The sequence below is a fragment of the Ranitomeya imitator genome, chromosome 7, assembly GCF_032444005.1.
Source record: "Ranitomeya imitator isolate aRanImi1 chromosome 7, aRanImi1.pri, whole genome shotgun sequence".
Lineage (NCBI taxonomy): Eukaryota > Metazoa > Chordata > Amphibia > Anura > Dendrobatidae > Ranitomeya > Ranitomeya imitator.
Window position 1 is genome coordinate 195,164,044 of NC_091288.1, and position 23,147 is coordinate 195,187,190.

The following is a 23,147-nucleotide window of genomic DNA, read 5'->3' on the forward strand; positions in this document are numbered from 1 at the left end:
CCTTCCTATTTCCCTATTTAACATGGCCGTGAGAAAGCCACATTTTAAGGTCCATAACCCTAGCTCCGTCCATAGTTCTGCTGAACCAAACTTACATTATCATAGAACACGTTGAGTCCCGTAGAAGAGAACAGGACCAGGTGTTTCAGCCTTGATTCGACCATGTAAAACAAGCCTATTTCACTATTGAGACCCCTGATCTCAATATATTTAGTGTGAATATCCTTTACTTTCTGCTCTAGACATTTGATGCATATAATCACCTCCCTTCAAATCTTTTTTTTACATTTTCTATCCCCCCGAAAGAACATCCCACTAATTTGCCATTATGTGTTATCTTATAATGATATGATAATCAGTGCCCTGAGAACTATCATTTGATATTATAAATATGTTCTGTAATTCTTACTTGTAGTTCACGCTTTGTTCTGCCTATATAATATTTCTGGCACTGGCACTTTATACAGAATGTGACTCCTTTAGTGTAGCACGTTATATGGGGGTTTTATTCTAAATGCCCCCTATGGGGTCTCAAGCACATGTATCGGATTATGATTTTTTTAATTATTATTACTCTGCACACTGTACTGTTTTGACAAGGGAAAGAAAAAACATTATTTTGCATTAAGTTAGTTTTTGCTGTGCATGTATCCCTAATCACTGTAGGGTCTAATTTTTGTATTTTTTTTTTTTTTATTTGTTTTTTAACTTGGCCTGATTATATCCTTTTAAGACAAACTTATCAATCATTTTTGGTGATTCTTCATTATAATCTTCCTCTTTTGTACAATTTCTTGCAATACTGAAAAATTGTCCTCTCGGGATAGTTTCCATCGATAAATACTGTAATGTCCAGAAAGGTAATGGATGTGGTTCCGGTGGTTAAAGTAAAATTTAAACTAAAATAATTTTATTTATAAATATATATATATAAATATATATATATATATATATATATATATATATATATATATATATATATATATATATATATATATATATATATATATATATATATATATATATATATATATATATATATATATAGTGTGAGACGATATGTCCAGTGGCCCCATAATGTAATGTGGTTCCCAATGGATATACCCTTGTTTTGCGTCATTGATAAAGGTTGGCAAAGTGGACACATTTTTGTACGATGTGATCTAAATATTGGGAAAATTGGCTGTCAGACAATTTCGGATATGATCGGTCTACCTTAGAATCTCCGAGTATTGTTAATAGATTTCCAATACAATGGATTTCCTAAAACTTTTAGCAGCGTCAATCCCCTACAAGCAGAATGTCACAGTTGCAGTTATTTTTGACTGAACACAGGTGTATTACTGAGTGGGTGTGATCATTTAATTACCTCATCTCATTAATTAGCTTTAAATATGGCACTTTTTTTTTCCAGCATTTATTTACTGTGCACCTGGTGAAATACAATCCATCTTCTGCCTTACTCAATAGTGGCCACAAGGGGGCAGGCTTTTGTCATAATACAAGATAATGAGAGCGGATACACTGCAAAGGATTAAAGTGTAATTGGTGGCAAAACTACAACCCCCAGCATGCCCTGTGGGTCCACGTTTGCATGCTACCATCAGTCTCTTCTGGCTTCTGTAAAGTGACCCAGGTGAATACTCAATGGTTCTATAGGAGTGCAAGTTCTAGTGTTAACCGTTAAATTCCCAGCTTACAGTGTAACATGGTCAACATGACTGGGTTTTTTTTATACTATATATACAAGTGACCTTATGCAGTCGCAAAATACCAACGTACTATAATCACGTCAGGACTTGTCTGACGGACAGATCTCATGTCCTGACGGATCGAGGCCCCATTGCAAAATTTGCTTTTGGACTCCACAAATAGTTATGACACCCCTACTTATCCTGGGGGGTCATCAAATTACTCACAGCTCCCGTATGTCGGAGATATAAACTTGTTGACTACTACTCCAACTAAAGAAACACCCAATATTAAAGGGATTGTCCCCGTTTCAGACAAACCCCGTTCAACAGCTGCAGTTTAAAAAAAACACAAAAAAAACATGTGCTTTACTCACCGTCCCCAGGTCCGGCACTGAGGCTCTGCCGCTGCTCCCGCTGTCTGTCACACAGCACTGCAGCCAATCTCTGAGCTCTGCCCTAGTGAGCAGCACAAACCGTTCAGTGCCGCCGAGCGCACTGGTTGGCTGCAGCGGTGTCAACGTGATTTCAGCGCTGCAGACAATAATAACAGACACTGGGAGCAGCAATGGAGACAGCAAATAAACCTTTTTAAAAAAATAAATAAAAAAAAACTAACACCTGGGGACACAGGTGTTTCTAAGTGGGTGTGGTTATCCACTCTTGCCTATGGACATCTTGTTGAGGACCACACCCAGTTGACTAAATACATATATAGGAAAGAAGATGGCCATATCGCAGGAATGGAGGAGCAGCGACAAAAGAAAAACATCGCCGGATTCAGGAGAACAGCGGCATTTAGACCAGGGAAAAATGACACAGTTAAGGCAAGTGACAGGTCCTCCTTAAAGGGGTACTCACACCTCCAAGAACCTATCCCAATATGTAATAGGAGCAATAATAATATTAGCAAATACCTCCAATTAGATAGTATAGATCTTCTGATTCGCTATGTCTCTTTCCTCATGCGCAGGCATTGCAGGACCTTAGGTATCCATGGTTACGACCAGTAGAAACTAGCTGTCATAATATCAGTGGACGTAACCATGGATACCTAAGGTCCTGCAATGCCTGCACATGAGGAAAGACAAATAAAAAAAATTATACTACATCTTTAATTGAAGGTACTAATATTATTACTCCTACTACATGTTGGGGTAGGATCTTGGGGAGATTGGAACACCCCTTTAAGGAAACCTTAAATTTTGCTAATGATTGGAATCAATGCATGCAAACAAAAGCTTGTGAGGTATTGGCTTACAGGTTAGGCACCAGTAGGGGGCGCTAAGAGTTTTCTTCCAGCAGGAAGAGACCTATTTTGCATAAATTTTTCCCAGGAAGCATTGCCCTGAAATATTTAAAAAAAAAAAAATTATTTCCTTAGATTCTCAGCATATTTGGATGGCTACGTCACGTCTCATATACGCACCCGTCAGGAGCACTGTAATAATTTACTGCAAAGAGAACTAAGGAAATAGCAGAAAAATAAGTTGCATTTAGCTGAATGGGAAAGGAAGTAAAATGGAAAGTGTTTTATAACCAAGAAATATTATAAAATGTAAGAGGAAGGGCTGAGGAATCCGGTCACTGAACACAAGGGGGCTGAGGGTTCCTGCCCGACCTCATTCTGGCACATAGTACTACCCCATTAGAACACCCTCAACAACTCTGAAATTACACCAAGAAGGGATGGTTATGAAATTATGAAAATCCCAAGATGGGTTGACATGTTAACGATTTGTAAAATGATGAAGAAAAAAAAATGTTTAAAAAAAAATTCAATTTCTTCACCATTGAGTGTGAGTGTTGCACGCAGAAATCCCCGCACTTACAGTCTTGGTTGTCATCAGAGAGGTCATTAACGGTCGTCTGTTGAATGTCCTGCCGTGCTGAATTAACCGTGTTAAATTATCAAGATCCGCTGCTGGCAGCTACTTTTGGAATTGACAAAAGGACAGGACGCTACATGTGTTCGATGGGAAACAAGTCCAGAGATGCGGTAGACCATGGTAGCATGTCTACGCCATGCAGGCTGCTCACAGTAGCAACAGCAACATGTGACCTGATGTTGTCATGTTGAAAAACTGCTCCAGGAAGACTTGAGATATGGCCGCAGCACTGGTCCCTACTGTACTAAAAGGGATCAGTTGTGGCCTTTTGGGGGCACACTGACTGCCCAAGATTTGAGAAGAACGAACAAAACCTGACCACCACTGAACAAGAGACAAGATGAAATGTCAAGACTGGACTAAAGGTACCGTTACACTAAACGATTTAACAACGATCACGACCAGCGATACGACCTGGCCGTGATCGTTGGCAAGTTGTTGTGTGGTTGCTGGGGAGCTGTCACACTGACGGCTCTCTCCAGCGACCAACGATCAGGGGAAAGACTTCGGCATCGTTGAAACTGTCTTCAACGATGCCGAAGTCCCCAGGTAACCAGGGTAAACATCGGGTTACTAAGTGCAGGGCCGCGCTTAGTAACCCGATATTTACCCTGGCTACCATTGTAAAAGTAAAAAAAAAACACTACATACTCACATTCCGGTGTCTGTCATGTCCCCCGGCGTCAGCTTCCCTGCACTGTGTAAGCGCCGACCGTAAAGCAGATCGGTGACGTCACTGCTGTGCTCTGCTTTACGGCCGGCGCTGACAGTCAGTGCAGGGAAGCTGACGCAGGGGGACGTGACAGACATCGGAATGTGAGTATGCTGTGTTTTTTTTTAACGTTTACAATGGTAACCAGGGTAAACATAGTGTTACTAAGCGCGGCCCTGCGCTTAGTAACCCAATGTTTACCCTGGTTACAAGTGAAGACATCGCTGAATCGGCGTCACACGCCGACTCAGCGATGTCAGCGGGTGATCCAGCGGCGAAATAAAGTTCTGGCCTTCTAGCTCCGACCAACGATCTCACAGCAGGATCCTGATCGCTGCTGCGTGTCAAACACAACGATATCGCTATCCAGGACGCTGCAACGTCACGGATCGCCATCGTTCTAAAGTCGCTCAGTGTGAAGGTACCTTTAGAGTTATTCTTGGAGGAGCAGATGGAAGGGCCGTGGCTGGATCAGTAACGACACAGCGCACACCCCCTGCCGCACAGAGCGCACACCTCCTGCCGCACAGAGCGCACACCTCCTGACGCACAGAGCGCACACCTCCTGACGCACAGAGCGCACACCTCCTGACGCACAGAGCGCACACCTCCTGACGCACAGAGCGCACACCTCCTGACGCACAGAGCGCACACCTCCTGACGCACAGAGCGCACACCGCCTGCCGCACAGAGCGCACACCTCCTGCCGCACAGAGCGCACACCTCCTGCCGCACAGAGCGCACACCTCCTGCCGCACAGAGCGCACACCTCCTGCCGCACAGAGCGCACACCTCCTGCAGCACAGAGCGCACACCTCCTGCCGCACAGAGCGCACACCACCTGCTGCACAGAGAGCACACCTCCTGCCGCACAGAGCGCACACCTCCTGACGCACAGAGCGCACACCTCCTGCCGCACAGAGCGCACACCTCCAGACGCACAGAGCGCACACCGCCTGCCGCACAGAGCGCACACCTCCTGCCGCACAGAGCGCACACCTCCTGACGCACAGAGCGCACACCTCCTGCCGCACAGAGCGCACACCTCCTGCCGCACAGAGCGCACACCTCCTGCCGCACAGAGCGCACACCACCTGCTGCACAGAGAGCACACCTACTGCTGCACAGAGCGCACACCGCCTGCTGCACAGAGAGCACACCTACTGCTGCACAGAGCGCACACCACCTGCTGCACAGAGAGCACACCTACTGCTGCACAGAGCGCACACCGCCTGCTGCACAGAGCGCACAACAGAGAGCGGTTTCATTTGTCTATTGCGATGATCTTAGGCTACGTTCACATTTGCGTTGCGTCAGGCGCAGGTTCGGCGTCGCATAGCGACGCATGCGTCATGCGCCCTATATTTAACATGGGGGCACATGGACATGCGTTGTCTTGCGTTTTGTGACGCATGTGTCATTTTTGGCGCAAGCGTCGGGGCGCAGAGGACACTACATATTGCTTTTTTTTTTGTGTCCAAAATCAAGCCGAAAATGGACGCATGCGTCACAAAACAATGCGTTTTTGCATGCGTTTTGCATGCATTGTGCGTTGCGTCACCGACGCAACGCCCAACAACGCAGATGTGAACGTAGCCTTAGTGCTGTCCGTCTGAAGGTTTTGTTGACCTAAATATTACTTTTTTCTTTTTTGATTACGTTTCTCATTAAAGTTACAATTTTCTTTCAATTTCAAGAGTGCCGGATTTTACCTTATTTGGTTCATGGAGTGGTATCTATCCAGGCACCAAATACTATACAGTGACGTATACTCAAGCTATACTCCGCTTCAACTCAGACGCCAGCGAGGTGGAGGTGGAGCATTGCTATGGGCTGGTATCAGTAAAGATGAGCTACTGGGACCTTTTCAGGTTGATGTCGAACTCAAAATCAGCTCCCAAACCTATTGCCAGTTTTTAGGACACTTTCTACAAGCAGTAGTATAGGATATAGTCCGCTTGTTTCAAGAAAACCATGATTTATATGTAGGACAATGCTCCATCACAACATTGAAGTCACCACTGAAAGGCTAGTCATTTCTTGACGTTTCACCTTTTTGGTCTTGTTCAGTGGTGGTCGGGTTTCTGCCATCTTTACCTTGGCTGTGTTTCTGAGAACTGAGCACCTTGTATGTTCTCTCCGTGTTTGCGTGGGTTTCCTCCGGGTTCTCCGGTTTCCTCCCACATTCCAAAGACATACTGATAGGGAATTTAGATTGTGAGCTCCATTGGGGACAGCGATGATAATGTCTGTAAAGTGCTGTGGAATATGTTAGCGCTATATAAAAAGAAAGATTATTATTATTATTATTACTTCTGTGTCTTGCTCAGTGGTGGTCGGGTTTCTTCCTTCCTTACCTCGGCCATGTCTCTGAGCACCTTGTACTTCTGTGTCTTGCTCAGTGGTGGTCGGGTTTCTTCCTTCCTTACCTCGGCCATGTCTCTGAGCATCTTGTACTTCTGTGTCTTGCTCAGTGGTGGTCGGGTTTCTGCCTTCCTTACCTCGGCCATGTCTCTGAGCACCTTGTACTTCTGTGTCTTGCTCAGTGGTGGTCCGGTTTCTGCCTTCCTTACCTCGGCCATGTCTCTGAGCACCTTGTACTTCTGTGTCTTGCTCAGTGGTGGTCGGGTTTCTTCCTTCCTTACCTCGGCCATGTCTCTGAGCACCTTGTACTTCTGTGTCTTGCTCAGTGGTGGTCCGGTTTCTGCCTTCCTTACCTCGGCCATGTCTCTGAGCACCTTGTACTTCTGTGTCTTGCTCAGTGGTGGTCCGGTTTCTGCCTTCCTTACCTCGGCCATGTCTCTGAGCACCTTGTACTTCTGTGTCTTGCTCAGTGGTGGTCGGGTTTCTTCCTTCCTTACCTCGGCCATGTCTCTGAGCACCTTGTACTTCTGTGTCTTGCTCAGTGGTGGTCGGGTTTCTTCCTTCCTTACCTCGGCCATGTCTCTGAGCACCTTGTACTTCTGTGTCTTGCTCAGTGGTGGTCGGGTTTCTTCCTTCCTTACCTCGGCCATGTCTCTGAGCACCTTGTACTTCTGTGTCTTGCTCAGTGGTGGTCGGGTTTCATCCTTCCTTACCTCGGCCGTGTCTCTGAGCATCTTGTCCTTCTGTGTCTTGCTCAGTGGTGGTCGGGTTTCTTCCTTCCTTACCTCGGCCATGTCTCTGAGCACCTTGTACTTCTGTGTCTTGCTCAGTGGTGGTCGGGTTTCATCCTTCCTTACCTCGGCCATGTCTCTGAGCACCTTGTACTTCTGTGTCTTGCTCTATGGTGGTCCGGTTTCTTCCTTCCTTACCTCGGCCGTGTCTCTGAGCACCTTGCACTTCTGTGTCTTGCTCAGTGGTGGTCCGTTTTCTGCCTTCTTTACCCCGGCCCTGTCTCGGAGCAAAGAACACTTTGTACTTCTATGCCCTAGTATTATTTAGGTAGTATATGGCTTTATTGTTTGTAAGTAGTTTATCAGCGGCACATGGCTACATTCTTTGGATAATATAGGGAAGTGTTCTTTAGCAATATACTGATTTGGGCACTGTATGGCAATATTCCTTAGGTAATGTATGGCTGTATTATTTGGACACATCACAATTTTGCTATTGTATGGCAAATTTTAAACCCTATGAAGCGATAGCATGTTGCAGCAATATGTCATCACTTTCTGCCAAGTTTAGTAGACGACATGAAGCCCTCGGTCCCTAGGGGAACGGGCCCAGCACACATCCACTTCCGACAACCAAATGTATAAAAGTCACTGTATAACAGTATTACGGTCAGACGAGATGTACAACAACCCCTCCTATAATAAACAATACGTTTATTCAGGACATCTCAAAACTTTACTTACAAAATGGGAACGTATTAAATACAAGTGCACACAATGGAGTTTTAGCTTTTCCCCCCCTCCTTTTTCCAAAAGTCAAAATATGCACAAAAAAAAGAAACAAAAGAAAAACATAAATCATCAAAGGGCCGGCCAAGTACTGCCGAGAAGAGTCTTAGTAGTCCTCTGTGTAAACTTTCCGCACGGGCCCAAGACGATAGGCACTTTGGACCTGGATCAGCAGGGATTTGGCTCTTCACACCTGTAGGACATGGTTCCCCGGCCCTTCATGACGGGAATTATTGATCCCTACGCATAGCCTGGTAGACCGGTAATAGGTGCAGATTGCAGCAGTGTCATGGCGCGGGCGGTATAAATAATGCGTGGCGCTGACAGTCCGCATCAGGAGGCAATGGAGGGAAATTCTCACCTAGTCTCGTTCCACGAAGCATTCGGTATAGTACCGCCACCTCCGGCTGAAGACCGAGATCCTGTGACACTGAGAATTTCTAACCAGACCAGTTCTTTACTTCTTCCATATAATAGGACAGTGCAAAACACTGACAGATGGTACAACTAAGGTCCAAGACGGAGAAGAAAGAGATAATGGTGGCATTAGATTGGCCAACGTTGGTCCTACCGCCGGGGAGGAGGTCAGCATGTGAAGTCGTGCGGGATATGGCGGATTACTGCAAGTCCTTCAAGACGCTCCTAAGTTTTGTTCTTATCTTTCGGCTTTAACCAGCCGGAAAAGCTGAACCTGGATCTCCTCTTGATGTTCGGCTCTGGACTGGGCTGCTTCTGCTGGGAATCTGAAACCACGGGTTTAGGTTTAATGGAAAGTAAAACACAAAATCAAGGCTTTTTTTTTTTTTTTATAAACAGCACCACCCTTGTAGTCAGGTTGTGTCTGGTACTGCAGCCCAAACTCTAGTGACGTGAATTGGGATGAGCTACAATACCACTCATAACCTTTGCACAGTTATGGTGCTTATTATTTTATTTTTTTTAAAGAGCAACCATTTTTTTTTGTGTTTTTTTTTTTTTTTTTTTAATAGCGCCACTTTTTTTTCTTGTGGCTATGTGTGGTATTGCAGCTCAGTTTCATTCATTCGAATGCAACAGATCTGCAATCCCAGACCCAACCTAGAGTCTAGAATGGGGCGATTTTTAAAACAGAAAAAAATGATAGAATCTTTTAACATGACAATGACCAAACACCGTAAATTTACTGCACTTGGTATTATATATATTTATTTTTTATTTTCGGTTTTGAAAAAATAAAATGACATATAAAACACAGTAATTCACATGTACCCACCCTCCCCCCCCCCAAAAAAAGTGGCAAAAATGTAATGCACTTTGTACCACGTAAAACAAAGCTGCATTCAGACACGTCAGCTAAAAAACATAACTACGGCTGCTGAAAATCAGAGAGGAAAAAAATGGAAAACGGAAAAAAGGTCAGTTAATGAGTTAACCAGCGGAATGGAACATTCCAAAATTCTTAAAATCGGGGGCTGGTGTCTATTAACCCTTTATATTTTGATTGTAATAAGAAAACTCAAGAAAATATAAAACCTCCGTAGGCGTGTAACAACCTTACCAGAATGTTTTCGGATCATATTTTCCATCATTTCATCCTCCTCTTTCTCCCTGTAATTAGACGGTATTGTGAGTAAGAATGGGGGGCGAGAATACGAAATCCTTCCGGACCGATGCTGACCAGCCATTAAAGGGTTACCGGATGCAGAACCTACAGGATATCCCAATGATATAGCCTCTTTCGCACCATAAAGCACTAGTTTAAGGTCAGATCGAACCGGACAAGAGGGCTTTAAAAAAAAAAAAAATTGCGCCATTAGTGTCTACGGTGAATGAGGCTGGGCTGCAATACCAGACACCGCCTATGGACCAGAGTGGCGCTGTTTAAGGAATTTTTTTTCTGTTTTATCTACTACTTTTATATCTTTTTTTTTTTTTCATTTATTTTTATTTATTTTTTTAATCTCCAGTAGGATAAAAGTGCAATTCCCTTATAAATCACAAGCAAAATCAGCGTAAGTGATATATAATAGCGGCAGGGCCGGGATCAGCATTAGAACCTATATCTGCCGCCTCACTATTTTTAGGTATCTGGTGTTACTGGTTTTACTGGTCACGTTCTTATACTGGTTTATAACGACACTGGCACATAACAGCCGTGAGGATACAGTTACAATCGCTTTAATGGGCAGAAATCAAAAACGGATCGAGAGTTATAGAGCCAGGCAGGAAAGAAGGGGAAAAAACTAACCCATTCCCAGCTGCGCAATTTTTCTTTTTTTTTTTTTTTCTTTTTTTTTCCAAAAGCCATACTTTTTATTTAATTCTTCCACCAATTGTTTTTTTTAAAGGGACAAGTTGTAGTTTTAAATGACACCATTCAGTTTTCCATAGAATATACTGGTAAAATTGGAAATAAATTACAGGTCAGGGGGTGGAATTGAAAAAGAAAAAGCAATTCTGCCATTGTTTTTTTGGGCATTTTGTTCTTTAATGGTGTTCAACGATAAGGCGGCATGATTGTTTCCGTCAGTACGATTGAGCATATAAGGGTTCATTTGAAATATTTTAGTGGCTAAAGAAAATTCTACATTTTGGAAATTCAAATTTTTCATTTTTTTTGTTGCAATTTTCTGAGACCCCATAACTTTTTTAATGTTACTGTCAATATAACTGAATGTCGGGTTTTTTTTTTTATTTTGCATGTGCCGACCTGATAGTCTATTAGTACCAATTTGAGGTAGATAAGGGGTTGTGATCACTTGTTATTCCTTTCTTTGGGAGGGAATTGTGGGACGGAGAGGAGAAGTGCCGAATTTGTTTTGGTCTTGGTATGGTCAACCATGGCATAATCAAGTGGGACATGCTACAAGCATAGTGGGGTATGTGCTCAACTACAGGGTGGGCCATGTATACGGATACACCTAAATAATATGGGAATGGGTGGTGATATCGACTTCCTGTTTGTGGGACCCTCTTCCCATTGGAAAAAATAAAAGTTGGATAAAAAAAATGGCCGACTTCAAAATGGCCGCCATGGTCACCACCCATCTTGAAAGGTTTTCCTCCTCGCATATACTAATGTGCCACAAACAGAAGTTGATATCACCAACCATTGCCCTTTTATTTAGGTGTATCCATATACATGGCCCACCCTGTATAACGGAAAGGGGCATTTAGGGGTGTTCCTGGGTCAAAGACAGGAAGCGCCTCTGCAGGCCTTTGGGTGCCCATACACTTTCCATGGTTGTTGGCCAAACGCTTCAGTCGACAGCCCTTTTCCCCAATGATCCCTTATATACACACACATGTATGCTCGGTTTATCTGAGAGTGCATATGTTCAGGAAAGAGAGGGTAGTAAGACGCTGACAAATTTCAATGCCGATATTTTTGCTGCTATCTAACATTCCCGATTAGTGATGAGCGAGCATGCTCGCCACTCGATCATGCATCAGGGGGCTCGAACGCCATGCCCGAGTCCCCACCCCGTATGTTTCGCGGCTGTTAGACAGCCAATAAACATGCTGGGATTGCCCGTCATACACGCTAATGCCATAGACAGGTTTGTGTTGCCGCAAAACATACAGGGCGGGGACTAAAGCATGGCGCTTGAGCGGTGAGCGCGCTCGCTCATCACTCTTCCTGATCCTTCTTTCCTCCATCATCATCTATTGGAGGGAGATTCGGGCCCCCATACAGATAGGATGTCAGACAGCCTCCCCCAAATTATGTATTGGAGGTCTTTAGGCCAAGTTCAGGCGTATTTCACAGCCCCAAAACAGATCAAAACGCCCAGACTACCTGGGGATCTCACGACTGGCACTGTTGTAAGTTTGGGTCTGGGGACCCGCGATCAGGCCAGGCATTGCAGTCAGACCATGAAATACGCGGATCTGAACCTGGCCTTTTGCTGCATCTTTCCCCAGCTTCACTCTCACAGGTGGGTTGGCCATTGACGCGAATGGAGTGATTTCTATAACTCAGTCACCTCTCTATAGATAATGGGGGACGGACGTATTATAAAACATGCTATAAATTAGTATAAAGTTATCGGGATTGTCAAGAAATAGACAAAAACTGTTGATTCCTTCCAGAAACAGCACCACACCTATCCACAGGTTGTATGTGGTAATGCAGCTCGAACCCATTGACTTCAATGAAGCCAAGCAGCAATACCCGGGCACAACCTCTGCACAAGTGCGGCGCTGCCTCTAATAAAGAAGCAGCGAAACTTCTCTAATCCTGAACAACCTGCTCTGTAAGTGACGATACGGGAACATCTTTCTTACCGTATCCGGTCTTCATCCAGGCACTCAACAATCTCACTCCGGTCGTTGACTATGATCAGATACTTATCCAGGAGTTCCTTCTCTTTGGCTTTTTCCCGCTCAGATTTCAGATGTTCTGAAAAGATGTACAGGATATAGACGATGATACGTGTGGTCGACTATAGGGGACAACGGACCATCTGAAGGCGCAGATCCTATCCGGCCAGAACGCCGTCCACATCAGAAGAGACAAAAATCTAAAGATGACCCCTTTTTCCCGGTTTGGTCGCAGTAGCCAAATATGGCCGTTTATAGCATTGTGTAATGAGCTAAGCGACTAAGACATTTCTGACACACCGATGTCTGGGCAGGGTAAGGTTATATTCATAACTCCGGAAGGTATCGCCCATCTTCTTCAAGAACCATACTTTTTTTATTCTTCTGTCTACATAGACAAAAAGGGCTTATTTTATTGAGGGACAAGTTGTAGTTTTGAATGACACCATTCAAGGGACCTAAGGATTAATATTTCTCCTTATGGATGGAGACTGACATGCTAGTGTAAGGAGACTTATAGGCCATGCAATGCTTCTCTAAATATGCGCATTGCCTTTGGAGAGAAGAAGAGGCCTCGAACACTAGCGCCACCTATTGGAGGTAGCAATCCTAAACTATTGGACCTTTAACGATCCTTGCCACATGACCAGGATTTTGATTTGCATACATGTGTTTCGGGGCTTTACCTCTCCTCAGTGTAAAGCATGAGATCTGATTTGGCTGTAGGAGAGGTCGATTACTGCTGTCTAAGCGGTAACGTTGTTCCTTGTGCAGAGTGACATGAAAGTATAAGAAGGCTCCTCTAGAAGCTCTTCTCTTGAAGAGCATTGCATGACCTATAAGTCTCCTTACCCTAGGATGTCAGGAATGTTACGTTCCACAAGGAGAAATGTTATCCTTTAGATCCAAGTCAGAGGCCTCTCATACAGCAAAATCAGATCTCATGCTTTGCACTGAAGAGGGGCAGTACCCCGAAACACTGTGTCTGCAAATTGAGATTCTGGTTTGGCTTTTATCCAAAGTCATGTGGCAAAGCTCATTAAAGGGTCGTTATTGACTTTTAGGATTGCTACTTCCAATAGGTGTAACTAGAGTCCTCTTCCTCTCTGAAGAGGCAATTCGCATATTTAATTTCCCTGAGAAGCATTGCATGGCCTATAAGTCTCCTTACACTAACATGTCACTCTTACTGGAAAAGAAGGGCTACAGATACAGTTCTTGTAAAGGGCCCTGGGGCTGGTAACAGGGACAAATAGAAGGCACAGACTGGATATAACAGATCTCTGTCCCTACTTTTTGTAATTTATATAGCAGCTGATTGTAGGAGCATGTGTGGGACACGCGACCCGACACCCATTCATTCAGCTCCTGTAACCCTGCGGGCCGCTCCTTACCATTCCTTTCTATGGTGTGTCTTATCTACAGATCAGCGTTAGTCCCCGGGGGTTTCCCGCTTATCTCCGGCCGTCTGACAATAGTTTACCGTTGTGACTCACACACCTTAGGGCAATCTTATGGGTGACTTGCAACTTCCTAGTCTCACCTGGCTTGTTCATGAGGTTGCGGAGCTCGGTCTCCACGTCCTGCTGTTCGCTCTCCAGAGCCTGCTGCTTGGATCTGGAAGGAATTGACAAAACCCATTAGGAGCCGGTGTGCCGCGTGCAAACGCTGAGGCGTGGAAGGAGCTACTATCATTCAATCAGTGCTTGTTTGCCAAGCCTGGCGTCTGCCAACAGAAAAAAACGTCTCATCGGCATCACAGGGCACGAGGCAATGGAACGAGGAAATCACTATGGACGTCACGCATCCGGCACTCACATGTAGTTCAGCTCCGACTCCTGCCTCAGCAGGAGCTGCTTCTCATGGATGAGCTTGAACCAGTCCACCATAAGCGAGTCCTCAGATTCATCTACAAGACATAAGGGAGGACATTACTAGGTTTCCTATGCACTGGATGGCCCCCTGTATCCACATGAGAGGTGATAACATAGCTCGCTGGGGGTCCGACCTGCACAGAACAGACCACATTACCCCATTAGAGTGGAGCGGTATGCTCGACTACTGCTCTATTAATACCCTATAGGACTGCGAGTGATGAGCTCGGCCCCATAGAGGATGAATGGAGCAGAGCTGCTCCACTTGCAGTAGCTTAAAAGTGCCCCATCTTGGCGATCAGTGGGGTCCCAGCAGTGTGACCCCCCAACACCAATGTCCTGTAGATGGGTGATAACTCGTTTTCACTAAACAACCCCTTTAAAGGCCCCATCGTCTATGCAAAAAAGGAGCCAGATTTCTTTAGTAAGTGTATGGCTGCAAAGTCACCTCCAAATTGGGGTCCTGTGGATCTCATTATTGTGTCTGGAGAATCCCCCGGTACTGTGACAAGCCACCTCAGCAGCAGAACTTTTAATAGTCACGACAATTTAAATCACTATTATTCCTTTCTGGGACGGTCTCAGACAATGGAGTGGTAGAGGACATGTTGCCTTCTAAACCCCATTCTCTAGATCAATGAAGATCCCAGCATTGTTCGCCTTCAGTTCTGCATTAATTCATTACATAGCTCCCATTTTTGTATTTTAAAACTTATATTTTTCTCTCGACACAAAGTCACCACTAGGGGGAGCTAACAACATGTAGATTATACAGATAGAACTGAATGTGAGCTCCCCCTAGTGGCAGCCCACGGTAAATAGGCAGACATATCAGTCTGACATTATCATGGTGGGATGGCGGGTCTTTTTATTTATGCCTTATTTATCACTGACCCGCGATGCCTCGATCATGATGAAATCTTTGTAGTCTGCCCCACTGCCTTCACTATGGCTATAAGATGCCACAAACTCATTGATCCAGAAGTTTTAGGCTTAAAATTAAAATTCTCAATCCCTATAAAAAAAAAAAGTTACCTCCATCACAACTACGCAGCTGCTTCTCCAAATCCACTCCCTGCTGCTCCAAATAATCCAGCTCCTGCTCGATGATCTGCAGCTGCCTCTGGATCTCTTCTTCTGGAATATATTCAGGCCGGGTCTGCAACAGATCACAGGGGCGATTCCCATCAGTGACTGCAGATTCTTATTAATAGTCTTATCACCAATACTCGATCCAAGGTGCCATGGTGCGAGTGGCGCACAGCCCCTTTAAGTAGGCAGGAACTGGGTAGTTTAAAGGAACGTGGCGCACAACATCTGCAAAATCGCCGCTAGTTTGGCCCCAACACACCGCTCCCCTTTTCTATGTAATGGGGAAGAGGGGCCACAGCTTTCTCCTGCCCCGTTAGCCGGTTACGCCACAATCTCACAACAATAGTTGGGGGGAATAATGGTCACTGAATATGACAAACCTTGTTAGGAGACGCCACATTATTGTTTTCTGACAGACTTGGATTGGATTTTGTACCTGGAAGAAACGGAGACCATCAGTAAGCAGGTATACATGTATCCTTCATATGTGACCTATTGTGACCTATAACCTTTACCCTCTTGATGTGATAGGAGGGAAGTTTCCAAACCTCCCCAAAATTTTCATTTATTTTTTTATTTTATTTTTTTTTTACAAGGGGCACACTATTTTCCCACGTATATTGTGAGTGCTTAAAAGGCCCCCCACTCAGGTAGTACATTTGCACTATATCCCAGGACATGCTGGGAGTTGTAGTTCCACAACGGATGGCGTGCTGATCTCTTCTTCATCATTAACCATTACGGTCACCATCTTCTTGAGCTCGGCGATTGTTCTACATATTTTAAACACAGTTTTTCAAGAAAGTGCAGAAATTCTCAACATATCCCTCCAAAACTCCTCAAAAACTTTGACTTTCCGCTCAGTTTCTGTTCCAAAAAAAAAAAACTCAGAAAAAAAAGTCTGTGTGTGCACATACCCCTAATGAGTTTTTGGGGGCAGATTTTAATGCATTTTTTCTAGTTCATACACACCCCGATTCATCATTACAGCCTATTTTTTGGTCTAGTTTTGCACCCATTTCATTGTACTATTTGCACCCTTTTTAAGTGCTCGCATGTTTGTTTGTTTTTTTTTACTTTGTGCTTTGTGGGTGCACTTAGCAATTCCAGATGTTTTCGCCTGATATATCAATTGAAACTTTTGTATCTCTCAAAATTTGGCGCAAACTCCACTTCACTCGCCCCCTGGTATACTTCGTCCAATATTTGACGCAGTTTTTGATGACTTTTTGGCCCCAAAGTTTGCAAAAAAAAGGTTCAAATCAGGAAAAAAAAGGACTATTTTTTTTTTTTTTTAAACACCAAATTTATGAACCCCGTGCACCATTTTGATGAATTTGGTGCTAAAAATGTCAACTAAGATTCCAAGACAAAAAAAAGAGAAGGGACTCAAAAAAAAAAACCTGAAAATGGTGAATGCGGGCCACAGTGTTTTCTGCTGTGCGGTGTCATGCTAGGGCACGGTTTGGCAGGTTTATTTCTGCACCACCTTATTTCCAGATTGGCGCTTGTCATTGTTATTACAATTTGCGTGTTGAAAAACAATTTCAGCTCTGCTACGTCTGCACTAGGACAAACGGATGCAATGATTAAAAGGCAGGAAGTAGGGTTAATGGTAAGGACGTCCCCAGCACGGGACACTGGGGCGCACTTTTAGATGGCTGCATACTGCTGGATCATTAGGAGCGTTTACCTTTAATCCCTTTAATAAAGTCGGATACATTAAAATCTGCCTCTAAGTTTAGCTCTGGGGAAGGAGGCGTCCCGGGTGCTCACCTGATGGGAGTACTGACTTCCTACCACCCATGTCGTTAACGTGACTCATATGGGCGAGGCGAGACTTGTGCAACTGGTCACATTACTGATCGCCGGCTCACAAGCCCCAAACTTTACAGCAATTCTGCTTCATTTGGAAGTTAAAAATAACATTAACTCCTATGTGACAAACGCGGCCAGACACTGGTGTGAATTGTGCTGCCAAACAGTGCTGATGAAAGGGGCATCATTGAGGTTAGAGACCACCAGGGATCTTGTGTATAGGCATTAAAAAAGACCATCACGGCTGTTGCCTAGCAGTATTATTTAGCCCAAACACAACCACGGATCACGTATAGCGGTATTATTTAGACCATAGATCCCCAAGGATCTGATATAGCAGCATTATTTAAACCAGAGACCACCACAGATCTTGTATGGCGGTATTATTTAGACCATAGACTCCCAAGGATCTAATATAGCAGCGTTATTTATCCCAGAGACCACCACAGATCTTGTATAGCGGTATTATTTAGACTATAGATCCCCAAGGATCTGATATAGCAGCATTATTTATGCCAGAGACCACCACAGATCTTGTATAGCGGTATTATTTAGACTATAGATCCCCAAGGATCTGATATAGCAGCATTATTTAAACCAGAGACCACCACAGATCTTGTATGGCGGTATTATTTAGACCATAGACTCCCAAGGATCTAATATAGCAGCGTTATATATCCCAGAGACCACCACAGATCTTGTATGGCGGTATTATTTAGACTATAGATCCCCAAGGATCTGATATAGCAGCATTATTTATGCCAGAGACCACCACACATCTTGTATAGTGGTATTATTTAGACTATAGATCCCTAAGGATCTGATATAGCAGCATTATTTATGCCAGAGACCACCACAGATCTTGTATAGCGGTATTATTTAGACCATAGACTCCCAAGGATCTAATATAGCAACGTTATTTGTGCCAGAGACCACCACAGATCTTGTATAGCGGTATTATTTAGACCATAGACTCCCAAGGATCTGACATAGCAGCTTCATTTAGGCCAATGACCACCACAGATATTGTATAGTGCTATTAGAACCCCAAAGATCTGATATAGCAGCATTATTTATACTAGAGACCACCACAAATCTGGTCTAGTGGTACTATTTAGACTAAACACCACCACAGATCTTGTATAGCGGAATTATTTAGACTATAGATCCCCAAGGATCTGATATAGCAGCATTATTTATGCCAGAGACCACCACAGATCTTGTATAGCGGTATTATTTAGACTATAGATCCCCAAGGATCTGATATAGCAGCATTATTTATGCCAGAGACCACCACACATCTTGTATAGCGGTATTATTTAGACCACAGACTCCCAAGGATCTAATATAGCAAAGTTATTTGTGCCAGAGACCACCACAGATCTTGTATAGTGCTATTAGAACCCCAAAGATCTGATATAGCAGCATTATTTATACTAGAGACCACCACAAATCTGGTCTACTGGTACTATTTAGACTAAACACCACCACAGATCTTGTATAGCGGTATTATTTAGACCATAGATCCCCAAGGAGTTGATATAGCAGCATTATTTAGACCAGAGATCTTGTAGAACAGTATTATTTATACCATAGACCACCATGGATTGCATATAGCAGCATCATATAGGCTAAGACCACCATGGACCTTTTATTGCAGCATTATTTAGACAATAGATATTTATCAGATGGATGACTGTATGGAGTTTTCACAATTTGTCACTATAGTATAGCACACTATATGGCAGTACTTCATATCAGCACAAGAACAGGCACCCCTACATGTAAAGGCATAAAATAAAAAAATAACTATGCTGATAAAAAATAAATACTCCTGCTATAATGGGAAGAGTAAATCCACCATTCTGGAGCCTTGGAGAGGTGGGTCACACATCCATTATGTTTCTTACCCGAGCCCCCACAGGGCTAGAATATAGTAGTTTTTCCTAAAATACTCTCCACCCCAGCCCTCAGTATACTCCGTCCTTACCAGATGGGTCATTTGTAGGAGTCTTGTCGGATGTCCAGTGGGGGCGCCAACTGGGCACCTCCGCGTCACGGGTCGCAGGGCCATCTTGCCACTTTTGCTCAGGTTTGGGCCAATCATTGATCAGGTCTATTTTGGCAACTAGTAGTTTCTTTTTGGCAGGCGCTACTGTAGCCGATTCTAGGCAGACAATGAGATAAATCACTTACAAGGAACGTCATGGAAAATGCAAAATGTATCACCTTAAAATAATACAAAGAAAGAACTCGGGGGGGAAATAATAATAATAAAAAAAAAAACGATAAAAAACAAGACATCAACCATATAAAAATGTTCTGTAATAATAAGCCCCTGATGTCCGGAGAAATGACGTCACCATAGGGCAAAAGAAGTCCAACTTCCGGTTATAATGGAACAGTCATCGATGGACCCCATTGACTTTAATGGGGGCAATGAAAGGCAGCAAGAATGGCAGAGATTAGAGCTGGTCATAGTCTCAATAGGTAAAAACCAGCGACCCCGCCATCGTGCGATATGGCCCCCTATAAGGCCGCCCATACGCATTAAGTAGCCGCCGGCTAAAGGATCGTTCGGCAGACAGCCATCTCTCCTAATGCAGTGGTCATCTCCTGGAAGACAAAGGATCAGCCACTGGAAATCCAACATGCCGGATCTACTATATATACTATGGAAGATTCGGAAGACCCCCATACAAATTAGATCGCCGGTAGATGTCACCGTTATTGTCGGGTTTGCCTGACTTTACTCTAAGGTGTATAGGGGGCCTTTAGGCTTTTTTTTTTTAGATTTGCTTAGTGGTTTCCATTTTGACTAGACGCCTCCATGCCCTGGCGGATCCGTGGCAGGATGGATACCAACAGCACCTGATGGACCCCAATAATTTATAGGCGGTCCACCAAATATTAAGCAATTTCCAATGTTGACATGACAAGGTCCTGTGACATAATCAGAAAGAAAAAAAAAAAACACTGATTAAGAAAAAAAATTCTAAAGAATTCTAATGGAACTAGAATGTATCTTGCTTTTTTTGTTTGTTGTTTTTATAATCCACAATACCCCTTTAATTTTTTTTTTTTTTAAGCCCCCGAGATCCCCCTTTGTAGTGATGCAAACATAACACATGCTGTCACAAAATATATATTATATTATATATATATATATATATATATATATATATATATATATATATATATATATATATATATATATATATATATATATATATATATATATATATATATATATCACAATGGAAAATGTGCTGTGGCGCAAACAACTCTGCTACATCTGTGTAGATATGATATATTCCATCGTGGTGTGTAGAGATAAACCCCCACGCTCTGCGGGCACGTCACACTCATAATGGCCGCCCTCATGCACAGGCATGCCAGCTGTCATGTCTTTCAAAAGCCATCCTAAAACAAAAAGGGGTCAAAACAGGATTCCAGGTAAAAAGTGGAGCATGCCGTCACACGCAGGAGTGATTTGGGAGACTGACCGCAGTGTAGGAGTAATGGCCGCGCTCCGATGCAAAGTCTCAGCCTGTTTCTGTGTCAAGGTCTAACAAGTGGAAGGGTCACTTATAAATTGCCATTACATGGTCCGAGCAGGTTGCCAGCCGTGTACCCTGCTAGCTACTTACTCTTTTGTGTCGGTCTTCACTGTGGCATTGCATTTATGAACCAGGAAGATCAGGATGAGTATTGTTATAGTGGATTTAAAAGGGGGGCTCTCTTGTGAAGACAACGCCAATCCATATACCCCATCTGGGTCAACCCTTGTCTACACACTATTAGGGCACTAGTTCGCTCAGGACCCCCACTCTGCAAGACAGAATTGAGAGCCTATCTGCAGGAACGGACCCATGGAGGACATCAATGATTATTCCTCGTGTAATACTACTTTTCCCCTGCAGGGGACGCTGTAGGCGAAATGCCTGGCTGGCCTCGGCTTCACTGGGGAGAATCAAAATGTTTCTCAGGGGTGCCAATAGTGATCGACAATGACTAGCGGGCAACTTTAAAGAGAACCTGTTGATATATTAAAAGTGTCCAGTTTTGCTCTTGTTTTATTCTTGCAGCTGCCCTGAGTAATCCGTAGTTTTGGGTTTGTTTGTTTTCTTAAATCCACCACATGGTTCCAGTGATAAGGGCGTTTTTAATGAATGCTCCTTTTCATGGCCTTTACTAAGGGGGTGTGTCTAAGGGTAATTATGCAGAGCTGCCTAAATACACGCCCCCGAGGAACATGTGAGCCACGCCCCCTTAGAAAGACCATAAAAATTAGCACTAAATAAAAAAGCCCATATCTCTAGAATCACATGGCGGATTTAGAAAAAATATATATAAAATACTCAAGGGAAGCAAGGGGGGATTAAAAAAGTGTTGTCTCCACGGAGAGATCCTTTTAAATCGTCTCCAGACGTAACATGTGATACTGATCAGTCCGCAATGCTACATACGGGGTTTATCAATCTATGGGGCCTCCTGGAACAGATCTTGGAAATGTAGGACATGGCTGAACTGCAAACACATGCAAGGGTCAAAGCACGGCACACGGGACATGCACAGATCACTGACGGGGGCGCTCCGTGCGAAGGTCCGCGCGGCCGGCTCACCACAGGCGCTGCTCATTAGGGAAACTGATCTGATCTCGGTTTGCATTCTCAGCTAGGTATGAGAAGAAGTCAAAAAAGGACAGAAAAAGAAAAAAAAAAGGGAGATTGTGAAATTTAGATAAGCGGCTGCAGGTCTGCACAGCGGTATACATCGGGTAACCCTCCCTATATACCTCCGAACAAAGGCTTAAAAGCTTCACGCATGAGAACCTAATGGAGCAAGTAAAAAAACAAAGAATATAAAACAATAATAACACTTAAAGGGTTCGAAAAACATGGCTACTTCACTCCATGATTGGTGCCACCCTTGTCTACAGGGGATGAGTGGTAACGCAGCACCAGGCACGACACATTGTACAAGTGAGACGTTATTTTTGGAATGGAGCAGCCATGTTTTTCTAATCCAATAGTGAGGTGGATATTCACGTCAATGGGACCTACAGGCGAATAATTTTGATACCATTCAATGGTAAAGGTTATCAAAGTGATAGGTTTTCCCCTCTTTGTAACTCGGTGGCTGGCACTGGGGTCCTGGGTGCGAATCTGCCTACAATCTGCACATTTTCCCTGTTCTTAGAGACGTTCATGTGTAGACAAGGGTTCGGGCTACAGGACTACGTTGGCCGCGACCCAGTTCATGCCACCAAAGATCTCTATCTGTGATAACGCATGGGGTCTCACAAGGTGCCCCGACCACGACAAGCAAGTCCGACTCATTCCGACTTTTTCCAACTTGCTCATCGCTGTGGTCTTTGAACATGTGACCGGTGTCAGGGACCCAGTCGCCGTTTAACCCCAACCTACGAAATCGGTGAATGATCCGTTACAGACCGCCTCTGCCGGAAGAGATAAGCGGTGCCTATGTAGTGTTGCTCCTATCCATAAAGTTTTGGGTTTTTTTTTTTTACCTGTGACTACGGGGCTCGGTGTAGTAACGGGCGCAGGCGGCTGAACCGGCTTATTCTCTTTGTCAGTAGGGTTTGGAGTGATGATGGTGATAGTTGTTGGTTTCTTGGGAGTTGTTGTACTCTCCGATTCTTTTGTCGTTGGCTTCGGCTCGTGCACAGTCCTGGGAAGAACATAAGAGACATGACAAGGTATGGAGAAACGTCTGCAGTTAGAAGCAGCCTATATACAGTGATGACACCGGGGGAAGATGTGTGTGATCTCCGCGGTCTGGAGAGGAATGAATGGGGCTTAGTAATGAAGTGTTTTCCTGCACGCAGGGGGCAGATCTGCAGCTAGTGGGGTCAGCGGTCC

General features: G+C 44.1%; 1 protein-coding gene across 1 annotated transcript in view; it reads right to left on the reverse strand.

Moving 5' to 3' along the window:
- Window positions 1-8,084: 8,084 nt before the first annotated feature.
- MICALL2 (MICAL like 2) overlaps window positions 8,085-23,147 on the reverse strand; it is a 47,409-nt gene continuing 32,346 nt past the window's right edge. The window contains exons 10-18 of the mRNA XM_069734318.1: window positions 22,796-22,956; window positions 19,253-19,429; window positions 15,825-15,880; window positions 15,388-15,511; window positions 14,297-14,387; window positions 14,022-14,095; window positions 12,443-12,557; window positions 9,714-9,763; window positions 8,085-8,919 (exon numbers count right to left, since the gene is read on the reverse strand). Of these exons, the coding sequence (XP_069590419.1) occupies window positions 8,819-8,919; window positions 9,714-9,763; window positions 12,443-12,557; window positions 14,022-14,095; window positions 14,297-14,387; window positions 15,388-15,511; window positions 15,825-15,880; window positions 19,253-19,429; window positions 22,796-22,956 (949 nt within the window). The 3' untranslated portion in view covers window positions 8,085-8,818. The remainder of the gene's footprint in view (window positions 8,920-9,713; window positions 9,764-12,442; window positions 12,558-14,021; window positions 14,096-14,296; window positions 14,388-15,387; window positions 15,512-15,824; window positions 15,881-19,252; window positions 19,430-22,795; window positions 22,957-23,147) is intronic.